Source organism: Syngnathoides biaculeatus, chromosome 10 (assembly GCF_019802595.1).
Source record: "Syngnathoides biaculeatus isolate LvHL_M chromosome 10, ASM1980259v1, whole genome shotgun sequence".
In the NCBI taxonomy this organism is placed as follows: domain Eukaryota; kingdom Metazoa; phylum Chordata; class Actinopteri; order Syngnathiformes; family Syngnathidae; genus Syngnathoides; species Syngnathoides biaculeatus.
This window is the reverse complement of record NC_084649.1, coordinates 20,562,855-20,577,500: the sequence shown is the minus strand read 5'-3', so window position 1 is coordinate 20,577,500 and position 14,646 is coordinate 20,562,855. Positions and strand designations below refer to the sequence as shown.

Genomic DNA, 14,646 nt, shown 5'->3' with positions numbered 1-14,646 from the left:
TCAAAGCGTCTCTGTAGCGTGTGTGTGCATTTGAAGTTTTTGTGTCGTATCTGTGAGCGCGAGAGAGACAGCGTGTGTTTCAAAATTGTGTGTATGTGAGAGATTATTTCATTAAATGTGAGAATATTTCACCAGTGTTTTAGTCGTGGTTGTTTCAGCGTCCCTCTTGCGCTGCGTTCAGGTGCTCACGCATCCTGGACAACGAGGGCTACCTGCGCGTGTTCAAGCCCAAAGACCGCGACGAGATGGTCCGCAAGGTCATCGAGCCGATGGCCTGCGACGGCCTGCGCACCATCTGCGTGGCCTTCAGGGACTTCCCCGCCGAGGGCGGCGAGCCCAACTGGGACGCGGAGAGCCAGATCGTCAACGACCTCACGTGCATCGCTGTGGTCGGCATCGAGGATCCCGTCCGGCCCGAGGTACCCTGAACGCGTCGGCGCTACATCATCTAGCGAATTGTACAATATGGTGTCTTAAGAGATGTATAACCGTTAAAACTGATGTAGGTATGGGAAATATGAGAGATGGGATACAGAACCACACCCCTCGCCCACATTGATGAGTCAGACCACATCTCCCTGCTGCTCATCTCTTCATACACCACCCCCAGGCGACGATTCAAGGCCACCACAAAGAATGTAAAAACCTGGCCAGAGACCGCGCTCAGTGAACTTCAGGACTGCTTCCAATACACAGACTGGGACCTATTTGAACACCAGGACCTGGGCAGATGCACAGGGGCTGCCTTAGACTATATCAAGTTCTATTTGAAAACTGTGTGTGTGAAGAAAACCATCCGGGGTTTGACAAACCAGAATCCCTGGAGGACAAGCTAGGTCCACTCACTCCTCAGGGCCTCTGACACTGCCTTCAGGTCAGATGACAAAGCTCTGAATAAAGTTATTAAAAATGCCAAGTGGACTATAGGAGGATAGAGTCCCACCTTGTCAGCAACAGACCTCGGGAGGTCTGGCAGGGTTTACAGAGCCTCACAAACTTCAGCGGGTGTGTGACGTGAGACCAGAAGACACAAGTGAGTCTTTGGCAGAGGAGCTCAACAGCTTCTTTGGTCGCCTTGCATCACCCCAGCGACATTCTCCTGCTCCAGCCCTCCCCCGACACCCACCAGGCTCCAATAAGTCCCCACTCCACTGTACAGGAGAACCTTGTGAGCCATGTGCTCCTGGCCGTGAACCCCAGGAAGGTTGCTGGCCCAGACAGAGTACCAGACAAGGTGCTCAGGACGTGTGCCCACCAGCTGTCCAGCGCCTTCTGCAAGATCTTCAAGATCTCACTGGACCAAGCAGTCCACATGTTTGAAATCCTCAACAATCATTCCTATCCCCCAAAAGAAGCCCTTAACTAGCTTCAACGGGCCTCAATGGCCCTCACACTTGTCATCATGAAGTGCTTTGAGAAGTCGGTTCTCAAACACATCTAAGATTATGTCCTCCTTAATTTCGACCCCTACCAGATAGCATACCGGGCGATTAGATCGACGGAGGACGCCATTGCCATAACTCTGCGTTCTATGTTGAGCCACTTGGAACAACCGCAGAGCTAGGCTACGATGCTCTTTGCGTATTATACCTCGGCCTTTAACACAATCATACCGGACATTTTGAAGACTAAACTGGACAGCCTAGGCCTCCCTCCTCTCACATGCACCTAGATCAAGGACTTCTTTACCTACAGACACCACCAGACTGAGAGATTCGGCTCCAGTCTTTCCTCCACCTGTACACTGAGCACCGGTTCACCACAGGGCTGCGTGCTGAGCCCCCTCCTGTACTGCCGCTACACCTTTGACTGGAACCTACTCCAGAATCATAACATCATCCTCAAATTCACTGACAACACAACAGTGGTCGGGCAGATCTCAAAAGGAAGCCGAGGCAGCCTACAGAGAGGAGTACCAGAAGCTCACAACATGGTGTTCACACAATAATCTGCCGATGTCGTCATTAACTGTAGATACATGACAAGCTACATTGCACGTGTTTATACGAAATAAAACCTAAAAATATCTGCATTCAAGACGCACGCCATTGGATATGATGTCAATCTTCCACATCAGAGGAGTGTCAAAACTAAATCTGATGTAAATCTGCGGCTTTTGTTTCCAGGTCCCTGAAGCCATCGCCAAGTGCCAGCGCGCCGGGATCACGGTTCGCATGGTGACGGGCGACAACATCAACACGGCGCGCGCCATCGCCACCAAGTGCGGAATCCTGCTGCCCAACGAAGACTTCCTGTGCTTGGAGGGCAAAGAGTTCAACCAGCAGATCCGGAACGACAAGGGCGAGGTGGGCGGAGCCCCGACGTCCACCTTCGGCGGGGAGATAACCACAAAGCAGGAAATGAATGTTTTTGTTTTGTTTTGTCTTCTTAATAGGTGGAACAAGAGCGCCTGGACAAAGTTTGGCCCAAACTGCGAGTTCTGGCTCGTTCGTCACCCACCGACAAACACACACTGGTGAAAGGTGTGAGCCCGGTTAGGGCGCCGGTAGCCGCTCACAAGCATGTTGATCACCTCGCGCTCGCTCCTGTTGCTTAGGAATCATCGACAGCACGGTCGGCGAGACCCGGCAGGTGGTGGCAGTGACGGGAGACGGAACCAACGACGGCCCCGCGCTCAAGAAAGCGGACGTCGGATTCGCCATGGTAAACCTTCAGCCTCGCCCTTCAACCCCCGAGATTTAAAATTCTCCACCGTACGAACGTCAACATTAATAGTATACCAAAAGCGCCGCCGTCCGTATTTTCAGAGTTCTCGGTAGCGGAGACTGACGTGAGCGGTACCGATGGGAAAACTCATGATGTAGAATGTGGGAGTAGAACTTAAATCCGTCCCTGAGCGAACTTCCGTGTCAAAATGATTCATCGTAATAACCTCGTCAGTCCGTGATAAACCCAACCCACCTGCGATCCCGCTTGGGTAGTTCCCAACGTCAAAAAAGGACGTCAGCGGTCCCGACTGATAGCTCACCCCGAAGATTGTGGGCTTGAAAGTCAAATTGACGGACAGATATAAAGAACGCTCACCTCTAATCACGTGGGAGTAGAAAATAAACTCGGCCCCCTTTAGAAATTGCCTTCAAAATGTAATAATTTTAATATCGATCCGTGCCTCGAATCCCGTTTCGGATATTTCCCGACATCGTAGAAGGATGCGTGCGTTAGCGCCGGCGAGCGTTTTGTCGTCGTCACGGTTCCGGTGACCCGCTATGGCCTCGTCGCCAGGGGATCGCCGGCACGGACGTGGCCAAGGAGGCGTCGGACATCATCTTGACCGACGACAACTTCACCAGCATCGTGAAGGCCGTCATGTGGGGGCGCAACGTCTACGACAGCATCTCCAAGTTTCTGCAGTTCCAGCTCACCGTCAACGTGGTCGCCGTCATCGTGGCCTTCACCGGCGCCTGCATCACGCAGGTGAGAGTTGCCGTCCGTGTCAGAAAAGCACTGGGGAACACGCAAACTCCATTCACGAAGGGCCCGGGACTTGAACCCCGGTCCTCAGAACTGTGAGGCCAACGCTCTGACCAGTTGCGCCATCGTGTTAGATCAAACAAGTGGAAAAAAAAATAATGAATGCAATATTTCAATTAGTTTGTAATGCCACAAGTCTAGGATTTTAAAATTTGTAATCTTAAGGGGGAAGAAAAAAAAAAAAAAAAAAAAAATATATATATATATATATATCATAATTTTTTTTTCTGGTAGGGGGAAAATTATTTCAAATACAATAAAGTGAAAATAATAGATTTTTCTACTCTTAATCAATTACCACTTCCAGATTTATTTTTAAAATCAGTATTTCAATTAATATTCTGAAAATAGATTACAAATAATATTTCATGAAAAGGTAATGTGGTATTAAAAGGTATTGGTATTAAAAATAATCTTCATTATAAATTAATATTTTAATCCATTTTCAGGAAATGATTTACATATAAGGTTGCATAAAAATACATAACTTTTCAATTATTTGAATTCATCAACACAAGCGATGTCATTTCAGTGAGCCATTAAAAACAATTTAAAAAATGCATTACAAAAAAGAGGAAAAAATCCATATTTTTCATTTTTACACAAATATTTACTTCATTAAAACAAATGAAAAAAAATTAAAATGATCAAAACAATTTAAAAAATGCATTACAAAAAAGAGGAAAAAAATACATATTTTTCATTTTTACACAAATATTTACTTCATTAAAACAAATGAAAAAAAAAATGATAAAAACAATTTAAAAAATGCATTACAAAAAAGGGAAAAAAACATATTTGTAATTTTTACACAAATATATAAATAGATAAAAAATATTTTTAAATGATAAAAAATAATCCACACAAAGTGTAGAAAACAAACAAGGTTGAAAATGTCTTGTCAAGTACAAAAGATGACATTTCCCAAAACAAAACATCGGTGAAGGTGATTCTGTGCACATCTCCCGGCGGATGTCTTTGCCGTATTTTTCCGCTGCTAATTAGCGGCTGCTGTACAGCAGGTTTCCATTTCAAGGTTCGCGTCGTCGTCCGGCGCCGCTGTCGCGGCGCCGCTCGGCTTGTGCCGCGCCTCGCTCGGCTTCCATTTTGGGATTACGCCGACAGTTTCGGGCGCTATCTTAGCCTACTTTGTGACGCCGACTGCCTCGGGCTAAAAGTAGCTAGTTATCGCTCCTGCCAGCTGTGAAGTCTTCCAATTCTTTTTTTTTTTTTTTTTTTTTCCTGCTCTCTCTTTTCAAATTGTGTCAGGAGTTCATTTGAAGCGATTAGAGTCACACACAGGAATGAAAAGACGCGCAAAAGCCTGACGGTGCCACACGCCGGCGGGCTGTCGGGCCTCAAATCGCAAATGACCAAATTGCCTCAAGTCTTAACCTTCAAGGTTCGAGCAAGCCCCGAGTTACTCGGGCAAAAATCAAGCAAGTCACCCAATTGCATTGAATAATAATAATAATGGTCATAATATTTAGATATTTTAAGTCACAGCATACCGTGGTGTCTTGAGATATGAGTGAGATGACTTTACAAGTGTTTTGAGATATGAGCCATTGTTTTTTTTTTTTTTTTCTTTGACTTGTGACCAAAAGTGTCTGGCGGAAGTGAACTCAATTTCCCCCCTCTCCCAAAAAGGAGGTTTCTGCCAGTTTCTTGCCATTCCCAGCTGATGTTTACTGTCCAACTAAACGTAAAAGCAAAAGAATTATTGCAGTGTGTGTGTGTCTTTCACATGAAATGACTTTGTCGTAATAAAGTAACGTTTAGCTAAATGCTGACGTCATAGGCGGGCTAACAAATGCACCGGTGCTGCTGTGTTAAAGGGTCAAAATGTTAAATGGTCAAATGGTTTGCATGAACAATGTATCCAATAGGTCATGCAATATGTACTCTATTTTGACAATGTGATTTCCTTTAAAGGAAAAAAATGTGAACATAAATGATGCAGCAACACGTGTAGAACGACAACAATCCTCACGTTTATTCTAGATGGTTTGCGAAAAGCAACTGTTCCTGCTACCTACTGAGGTGTTATGACCATCTGTGTGTATGCCTGCCTAAATCAAATTAGTGCTGCCAGGTGGCCAAGCTGCACACCCCAAAAGGAGCAGTACAATGTCCATTCAATTGGAGCAAAAGAAAAAAATCTTTACATTCTCGTGAATTATGTCTTTAAGATATTGTATGTATTATAAAGAACAGTTTTTCTCATTTTTTTTCTATGTTCACCTTACAAAAGTGAAATAAGTGAGTGTGTGAAAACGAGTCATCATCAACATGAGGTGCCTTTAAGACGCCCCCTTTTCACCATCAAAAAATGGAGAGGGGGGGGGGGTCTGACGTGTAATTTTGTCTGTTCGCTCAGGATTCGCCGCTGAAGGCGGTGCAGATGCTGTGGGTCAACCTGATCATGGACACGTTGGCGTCGTTGGCGCTGGCCACCGAGCCGCCCACCGAGTCGCTGCTCCTGCGCAAGCCGTACGGCCGCGACAAGCCGCTCATCTCGCGCACCATGATGAAGAACATCCTGGGCCACGCCGTCTACCAGCTTGTCATCATCTTCACGCTGCTCTTTGCCGGTCAGTTCGGGGGGAGGAAAAAATGCAGAAAAGATGGAAGGATAGGAAAAAAAAAAAGTCATTGCCAGAAAGGGTGTCACATTTGCTTGACAAAAAGGTAAAAAGAGATTGATAAATATGATCAAATTCAATACATTAAACAAAAACAAAAAAAGAGATCATTTTCAAAAAAAATGTTTACAAAGGAGTCAGGAAAATGATCACGATAGGCCTGATTGGGGGGGGGAAAGGATGTCAATTTCCCACCCCCAAAACTTTTAAAAATAATAATTTACCAAAAAAAGATGAAATGCTTTGCAAGATTTTCCCCCACAAGGTTTACAAAATATTTACAAATGATGTAATAATTTCCCCAACTACAAAATGCAAAATTCTAATTGATCAAATAAATTACAAATTAAAATTATCTAAAAAATATAATACATTTAGAAAATACACGTGTAAAAAAAAAATGTACAAAACCTTTGGTCTATGAATTAAAAATAAAAACAAAATGTGGTTTAGAAAATGCAAATGTCCCCAAAAATATTTCAGGCTTTTCATGATGTAAGTGTTCCAAAGGATAAACAATTTTTTATTTTTTTTTTAAAATATAATTAAATTTTAAAGAAGCCACAAAAGTTTGGATTTAGAAAATAATCCATTTAAGCAAATGTATTTGTTCCATTATATGAATGAAAAAAAGATGAAGGATTTATACTCTGTTATTTATAAATGAAAAGAAAAAAATCATGATACTATAAATGAATACTATATATATATATATATATATATATATAGTGTATATATAATAACCCAAAAAAATAATTTATGAAACATGCAAAGAAAGTAGAATAAAAAGTAAGGTTAAAAATCTTTATTTATAAAACTTGTATGGAAAAAAACAAAAGTCGTTAAGATGTCTGAAGTTTTCTTGACGTTTGCTTTTTTTAATTTGTTTTTGTGCAGGCGAGAAGTTTTTCGACATGGACAGCGGGCGCAACGCCCCGCTGCACTCGCCGCCGTCCGAGCACTACACCATCGTCTTCAACGTCTTCGTCATGATGCAGCTCTTCAACGAGATCAACGCCCGCAAGATCCACGGCGAGCGGAACGTCTTCGAGGGCGTCTACCGCAACCCCATCTTCTGCAGCGTCGTCCTGGGCACCTTCGCCCTGCAGGTGACCGCGTGAAATGTTCTCGCCGTCTGCCCGCGCCGAGTCATCTCGTTCGCAGCCGGGACGTCGCGCTATTGTCACTGCGTAGAATACGGGAGTTATGAAAGACGTGGAAGCGCCGCATGCGGCTGTCTGATATTTTTCAAATCTGTTATCCAAGCAGATCAAAACAGACGATAACACCAATGCAAAATATGCACGTGAGGTGCTGGGTTTCTTTTTGTCCTTTCGGGGCTTCCATCTTCTTCTTCTGCACTGCCGTGTCTGTGACCTTGAATGTGCGTGGCTTTAAAAGGCGGGGCCCGGCCCGGTGAGTGACGTGGGCGTCGGCCAATGACTGAAGACTTTACAGCTGCAGCGACCCAGTATTTTTTTGGAAATTGATTATTCCGTCGGGCGGCACGGTGGGTCAGCTGGTAAAGCGTTGGCCTCAAAGTTCTGAGGTCCCGGGTTCAATCCCGGACCCGCTTTGTTTGCATGTTCTCCCCGTGCCTGCGTGCGTTTTCTCCAGGCTCTCCGGTTTCCTCCCACATCCCAAAAACATGCAACATTAATTGGACACTCTAAATTGCCCCAAGGTGTGATTGTGAGTGCGGCTATTTATCTCAATGTGCCCTGCGATTGGCTGGCGACCAGTTCAGGGTATAGCCCGCCTCCTGCCCGTTGACAGCTGGGAAAGGCTCCGCCACTCCCCGCGACCCTCGTGAGGATAAGCGGCAAAATAAAATGTCATGTCGCTATCCAAGCCCCTTACCCTCACAAGTCAGGGTTGGTGGGATTTTAAGACAGGATTTTGTTTTCAAACAAGAGGCATGTCATGTGATTCTCCAAGCCGCTTATCCTCACAAGGGTCACGGGAAAGCTGCAGCCTATCCCGGGTAGCTTCGGGCGAAAGGCGGACTACTCCCTGAACTGCTCCAGCACTCCCTGCGACCCTCGTGAGGATAAGCGGTGAAGAAAATGCATGGATGGATGGATTATTCCATCAAGCGATAAAGCCTACATTATTTTTATTAACTAACTCTCGTTGCTAATTGTTAATCGATCAAACCAATCTAAAATCATGTCGCGAGGTGTACTGCATTACGATGACACTTGTTAGTCATATTTTTATTTTGGATCAATAATGAAGTGTCTTCATAATTATTCACTCATCGTGAAAATGTAGTGACTCTCGTTAGGTTGCACAAACCAGCACAATGATACGTCTTTTTATTTTTCTGGGTCGGGGGATTTGGGCTTTTCCCTTACACTGTGAATAATTCGATATAGATGGTTATATTTCATAAAAAGTTAGTCATTGTGCTCTTGTATGTTCTATGTTCCTCTTCATACTGAACATTTTGTCCTTTTGGCATCCCTTTAAGAAAATATGAATTTTGAGTGAAACATCTTGAATTTAGCGACGAGGCTTATTTGCGTGATTGTGGGCGTCTTTGATGTTTGCGCATGGTTTTGACTTCCTCCGTGTCGCCCCGCTCAGATCATCATCGTCCAGTTTGGCGGCAAGCCCTTCTCCTGCACGGCGCTCACCATCGACCAATGGCTGTGGTGCGTCTTCATCGGCGTGGGCGAGCTGCTGTGGGGGCAGGTGAGCGCGCCGCCATCTTGCCCGCACACACACACACACACACACACCAAGTGGTGGACAAGCTGTTGCCATCGCGACCATCGCCATGGTAATGAGCTCGCTCAGCACATGAAAGTGACGCCCGTGGGGGGGAGGGGGGTGTCCGGGGTGGGATTTTGCAAATGAACCCGGCTTGCGCGTCCCTCGGTGAATGCGCGTTGAACACGGCGCGACGAGAAGATGCGGAAGCGGCGGCGCGCTGGGTTCACGTGGGGGACAAACGCGCAAAAGATGCCGGACGACGAAGTGGTGGCGCCGTTCCGAGGAGATGGGCCGCAAAACCTTAAAAAAAAAAAAAAAAAAAAATCCCACAAAAGAATACATATTTGTGATGATCTTGTTTTAAATGAGTCACAAATTGAAATGAGGTGAGCGCAAAACTGCTATTCCAGTGGATGACTGGAAATTGGCGAAAACGGTTTAATTGTGCCATCTAGTGGAAGTGCCAATCACCGTGCCGCCTGTCACTCTACGTTGCTGGTGTGACGGTCCGAGCGCTCCCCCGTGCTGAAAAGTCTCCTTGTGAAGAATGCGCATGCGTTACCAACAGGGGAACGCTGGGTACGTAGCAGACGCTTACTGGGATATGTCCCGGTCTCATTGTTCCCCTTCTTCTACATGGAGGGAGCTAGCAACACCTTAAAACAAAAGTTCATAAAAAACGATATGTACATATATGTACGAGCTTTTGCCGTAAAGAAACATCGGGCAGAACTATGAGGACCCGTTAGGGACATTATTGAGGATTAGCTCTCTTGATGTGAGAGGTGCCTCCAAGCTCCTGAAGCGAGCTATCCTAAACGCGACATCAAACACAGGAGGTGTTTCTTTTCGCTGCCGCCATTTGGATCGCTCGGTGTCACGTGGTGTGAATGCTCGGAACGTTAATACAAAAATTCCCTTTTAGTGAATGCTGCCGACTTTATTTTTTATTATTACTCTTTTTACCATCATGACACATTTTCTACAACCTACCATGTCACATACGTAACCTGTTGGACTGTCAGGTGCCTAAACTTGTCTGACTGAGTCACACAATCGACATAATCTCCCAGTCTTTGCCCTCTACTCAAAAGTTGTGCTGATAGCAACTCCAAAGCGATGCAACGCTGCCGCCTGCTGGCGTCCGGTAGTCATGACAGAGATTTATAAAACTGGGCGAGACTCTCTTCCATGGCAACTGTTTTGAAATCGTACCTGACAAATCTACTCGCCGGTGGCAGTAAATTGTTGAATTCCAGTTGCCGAGTATCATAATTTATTGGTAATCATTTGAGGAACGCTAATGCTAATTTAGCCTGTAAACTTTCCTTTTACCGTAATTACTGGCCTACGGAACGCACCTGGTTGTAAGCCTCACTCAGTACATTTGTAAAGGAAATACCATTTGGTACATACATACACCGAAACATGACATATTTACAAAGAAAGACTGTACACAGAGAGTTCAACGCTAGCTAGCGCCGCCCTAACGCTAGCACTGCACTAATGCTGATGCTAGGGCCGGTTTAAAAAAAACAACAAAAAAAACACCCCGATAAAAATTACTGCGACACGGTAGTAACACCCTAGCGCACCGCTAACAGGGCTGGACTGGCAAAAGTCACTACCTCGGTACATATATTCCACCAGTCTTACTCGTACCTTTTCCTCTCGAATGGCCCCTTGCGGCCGTTAAAAAAAAAAAAAAAAAAAATGCACAAATTGGCCGCATCACCGCATAAACCGCAGGGTTGAAAGCGTGTGAAAAAAGTCGCAGCTTCCAGGCCGGAAATTACGGTATTTTCATTCCTACGATAACTACAGCCAACGTTTACGGTTAGGCCTCCAGACTTCCCGCACGTGACCCCTTCCTTTTGTCCTCCCGTTGCAGCTGATCTCATCGGTGCCGACACACCACCTGAAGTTCCTGAAGGAGGCGGGTCACGGCACCACCAAGGAGGAGATCCACGAGGAGGAGCTGACGGAGGACGCGGACGAGATCGACCACGCAGAGATGGAGCTCAGGCGGGGGCAGATCCTTTGGTTCCGGGGCCTTAACCGCATCCAGACGCAGGTACAACTCCAGAACTGTATCAAGACACGCCTCGTCATTCATAAAACAGTTTTTCATTTTTCTTAATTATTCCTCCAATCGCACGTGTCCAAATTTGAGGTTGATCAATAGACATGATTGGAGGAATTTGGTGCGGAATAACATCAGATGCGTAGGACGGCTTCCTGTGGACCTGAACAAGGAACTTTTTGAGGTCTTTTGGTATATTTTATTTCTGGGCTAATGTACTGGGGGCTAAAAGATGAGCCTGCTTCAAGGGTACTTTGGAGAGGTCCATTGGAACTAATGTCTCAATTCAGTCCCAGGGTAATTTAGAAGTTCTGTTCAAGGTAGTACTTGGGAAACCCCCAGGAAGCGTTGGTCAAAGGGAAATACAGTCTAAATTTAGTTCCAGGGTCATTTTGAAGACCTTCATAGTCTGTATTGTTCTTGGATGTCAGAAACTTTTGCACCATGGGAACTGTCATCTAGATTTTGTTCCAGGGTCATTTAGAAGACTGTTAAAGGGGGCTAGTACTTCGTAGGGGTCCAGGAACCTTTCGCTCATGTAGCACATTGTCTAAATTTGGTTCTGGGGTAATATAGAAGACTCTGTTTCAGGTATTACTTGGGAAAGACCCGGGAAACTTTGGTCAAAGTGAAATACAGTCTCAATGTAGTTCCAGGGTCATTTAGAAGACTGTTAAAGGTGGTTAGTACTTTGTAGGGGTCCAGGAACCTTTGGCTAATGGGGCACATTGTCTAAATTTGGTTCTGGGGTAATATAGAAGACTCTGTTTCAGGTATTACTTGGGAAAGACCCGGGAAACTTTGGTCAAAGTGAAATACAGTCTCAATGTAGTTCCAGGGTCATTTAGAAGACTGTTAAAGGTGGTTAGTACTTTGTAGGGGTCCAGGAACCTTTGGCTAATGGGGCACATTGTCTAAATTTGGTTCTGGGGTCATTTACCCGGGTTTTAAAGTAGACCCTGCTGCCGTGGAAGTAGTTTGGACATGTCCAGCAACATTATTTTCATTTAGTTCCAGGTTAAGTTTAAATAGTACTCGAGGTAGCTAGCTCAAGTAATACTTTACAAAAATCCAGGACCCTTTAGAATTGTAATCGTCGTTTAGGTCCCTGCGGGTCGTACTTTTAAGTGTTTGCAATTTATCAACTTAGTCAAGAGTGCGTGTCGTGTGCATGCGTGTGTGCGTTTGAGTGTGTGGTTATCTTTGAACAGATGTTCTCTTAATTTCACACTCTGCTGCCGCGCTCAAGCCGAGCAAGTTTATTGGATGTTTTCAGTCGGTCCCCTCGCGACGTGGGAGGGGTGGGGTGGGGTGGTGTGGGGGGAGGGGGGGGTTTACACGTGCGTGTGTGCACATGTGTGTCCTCCTACAGGATTGATTAACACTCACCGAGCATTAACTTGTCGACGGGCCGTCCCATTCAGTCCCTTTGGGCTTCATTAGCCCAGGCGCTAATGTCCCACTTCACACACCGACAGCAACAGCAGCAGGCACTCGCCGTGTACGCACGCACATGCACAGTGGAACCTCGAAAGTGGACTGTATCCAGAGCCGTATCCCAAACCCACCCACCCCTCCGTTTTCCTGGAAAAAAAATCTGCTTGTCAAGTCGCATCATTTTTCTTTTTTTTTTATCTAACATAAAACAGACTGACTTAAACGTACGTAAGTTAAAAAAAAGATCCAAATATTAGTAATTTCTCTAAAATAATGTGCAATGTTTTCACAAAACATTTTCAAAAGGTCAAAAGGGCGTATTATATTTAGGTGTGGATGAAAAATGAAAAATAATCACATTGTGGAGTCGCATACAGGTACATAGAGTTGTAAAAAAAAGGTATACATATAAATTTCAATATGATATTCAATGTCTTACGTTACACATTTATATATTACGGTGATGTGCGCCACCAACCTGAATTCTGAACCGTGACCTTCTCGGGAGGGGGCATGGGGGCGGAGCTTTGCATTTTACAATGGTTAGCGTAGCATATTTGTCGTGTCGCGCAGGCTAAAGGATAGATGTGAGTTTTTGAGCTCAAAGGTTTCCCCACCACTAGTAGAAAGTTCAGATGTGACAAAAACCTTTTTTGTGACTCCCAGTAAGGAAAACTTTTCCTTTGTCTTCCTTTTCATTCTTCTTCGTCACCTTCTCACTCTTTCTTCTTGTTTTTCACCTGTCCTTTGTTGTTCTTCTTCATCTTCCTCTTCTTCGGAATGCAAATCAACGGTTCCGCCGTGTTTCTTTTGCTCCTGGGATTAGGGTCGAAGGATTAGGTCTAGCGAGTTAACGAGAACTCCGTTCAGGTTCTGAATCCCGAGCGGGGTCGACCGCGTCTCCAGGAGGTGACATCGTTGACAGGGACGGTCGTAAGTGAGGAACTCGATGCGGCAGATTTCGCACGCCCGGCGGAGGCGAAGTCGGGTTGCGATGTCTTTCTGGAAAAACGTTCCGTCTCTGCCCCCCCCGCCCCCCCACCACCGGGAAGGAGACGAAGGAGGAAGGCGACGGGGGAGTGTGGAGCGTGTGGGATGGGGGGGTGGCGCATGAAAAGGAGGCGACAAAAAGTCTGCGAGCTAATTAGCTTCTTATCTCTGCTCGCTCCTCTTCCTGTCGTCGTCGTCTTAATCCTGCCGACACTGTGAGGTATAATTGCCACAAGAAGCCGCACCTCGCCGTCCGACGCTTATCAGTCACTCCGACTGACGGGTCAAATCCTTCTCGTTTCCCGAACGCCGCGAGCTTCTTTGTTCGCTCTCCCGTGTCGTCCTTCGCCTTCCATCACTCCTCCTCCTCCCCCTTCCTCCGTCGTCTTTGTCTTCGTAAAATGAATGACACACTTTTCCGTCCCCTCGCGCTCCTCGTTTACGACACTCATGACCTTAATTCTCCGAACACATGACGGTCACTTCTATTATGAGATGTTGTCTGCGTAGCTTCTCGAGTCATCTAGGTGGTGGTACTCTGCAAAGTCTGAGCGGCGGGAACTGCACTTTTCTTTGCGGGTAAAGTTTCGCCTTCAATCCCAATTGCGTCTTCACGTCCAAATTTTCAACCCGTACACTGCCATGGACATTTTTATACGTCAATTGGAATCCAAGCGTATACTGCCACCCATGAAAATATTCAGGAATGTTTTTCAACAGTAAGATAGTCCCACCCTGCTTTTCTGTGAAGTTCAGATTTGTAATCTAGTGGACTGACAAAGACACACCAGTAAATGACGGCAATGTTCCCTCTAAGATGCGCAACTCCGCATTTGCGAACTTGTCTCACACTCTCGTCGCAGATGCAAAGAGATCCAGCGCGCTGAACTACAGTCTGACGTATTATTTTATTATTATTTTTTTTTAATCACGAGAGCACACTGCCTCTCACAACGAGCTGCTGCCCGGCCACACCGGGCCACACACTCTACTTTTTAGTTGACCTGAGTATGTGAATAATGGAAGAAAAAGTGGTGAAACTGGAAGAGATGTTTTCTTTTTTTTTTTTTTGAGTATAAAGGTCTGGTCTGAAGCCAAAGTAGAAAGTGCAGGATGAGATGGTTTGTAATGTTAAAATTCCACCTTGGCACAGCCTGGTCGAGGATGAAAGCGCAGACGATACAAAAGCTAATTCTGTATTTTAAATATAGGAGGCAACATAACAATTAACCCTAAAACTGTTTGGGAGCATCATTCAGCTTTCAACATGCATATTCTGCA

General features: G+C 45.5%; 1 protein-coding gene across 5 annotated transcripts in view; it reads left to right on the top strand.

The window, feature by feature from the left end:
- Positions 1 to 14,646, top strand: part of LOC133508137 (plasma membrane calcium-transporting ATPase 1-like) — a 95,187-nt gene that overhangs the window by 73,242 nt on the left and 7,299 nt on the right. For all 5 annotated transcript variants that reach the window (XM_061833928.1, XM_061833929.1, XM_061833926.1 and 2 more), the window contains 9 exons: positions 182 to 419; positions 2,127 to 2,306; positions 2,396 to 2,483; positions 2,558 to 2,664; positions 3,244 to 3,435; positions 5,873 to 6,086; positions 7,035 to 7,246; positions 8,727 to 8,834; positions 10,747 to 10,929. In XM_061833928.1, coding sequence (XP_061689912.1) covers positions 182 to 419; positions 2,127 to 2,306; positions 2,396 to 2,483; positions 2,558 to 2,664; positions 3,244 to 3,435; positions 5,873 to 6,086; positions 7,035 to 7,246; positions 8,727 to 8,834; positions 10,747 to 10,929 — 1,522 coding nt within the window. The remainder of the gene's footprint in view (positions 1 to 181; positions 420 to 2,126; positions 2,307 to 2,395; positions 2,484 to 2,557; positions 2,665 to 3,243; positions 3,436 to 5,872; positions 6,087 to 7,034; positions 7,247 to 8,726; positions 8,835 to 10,746; positions 10,930 to 14,646) is intronic.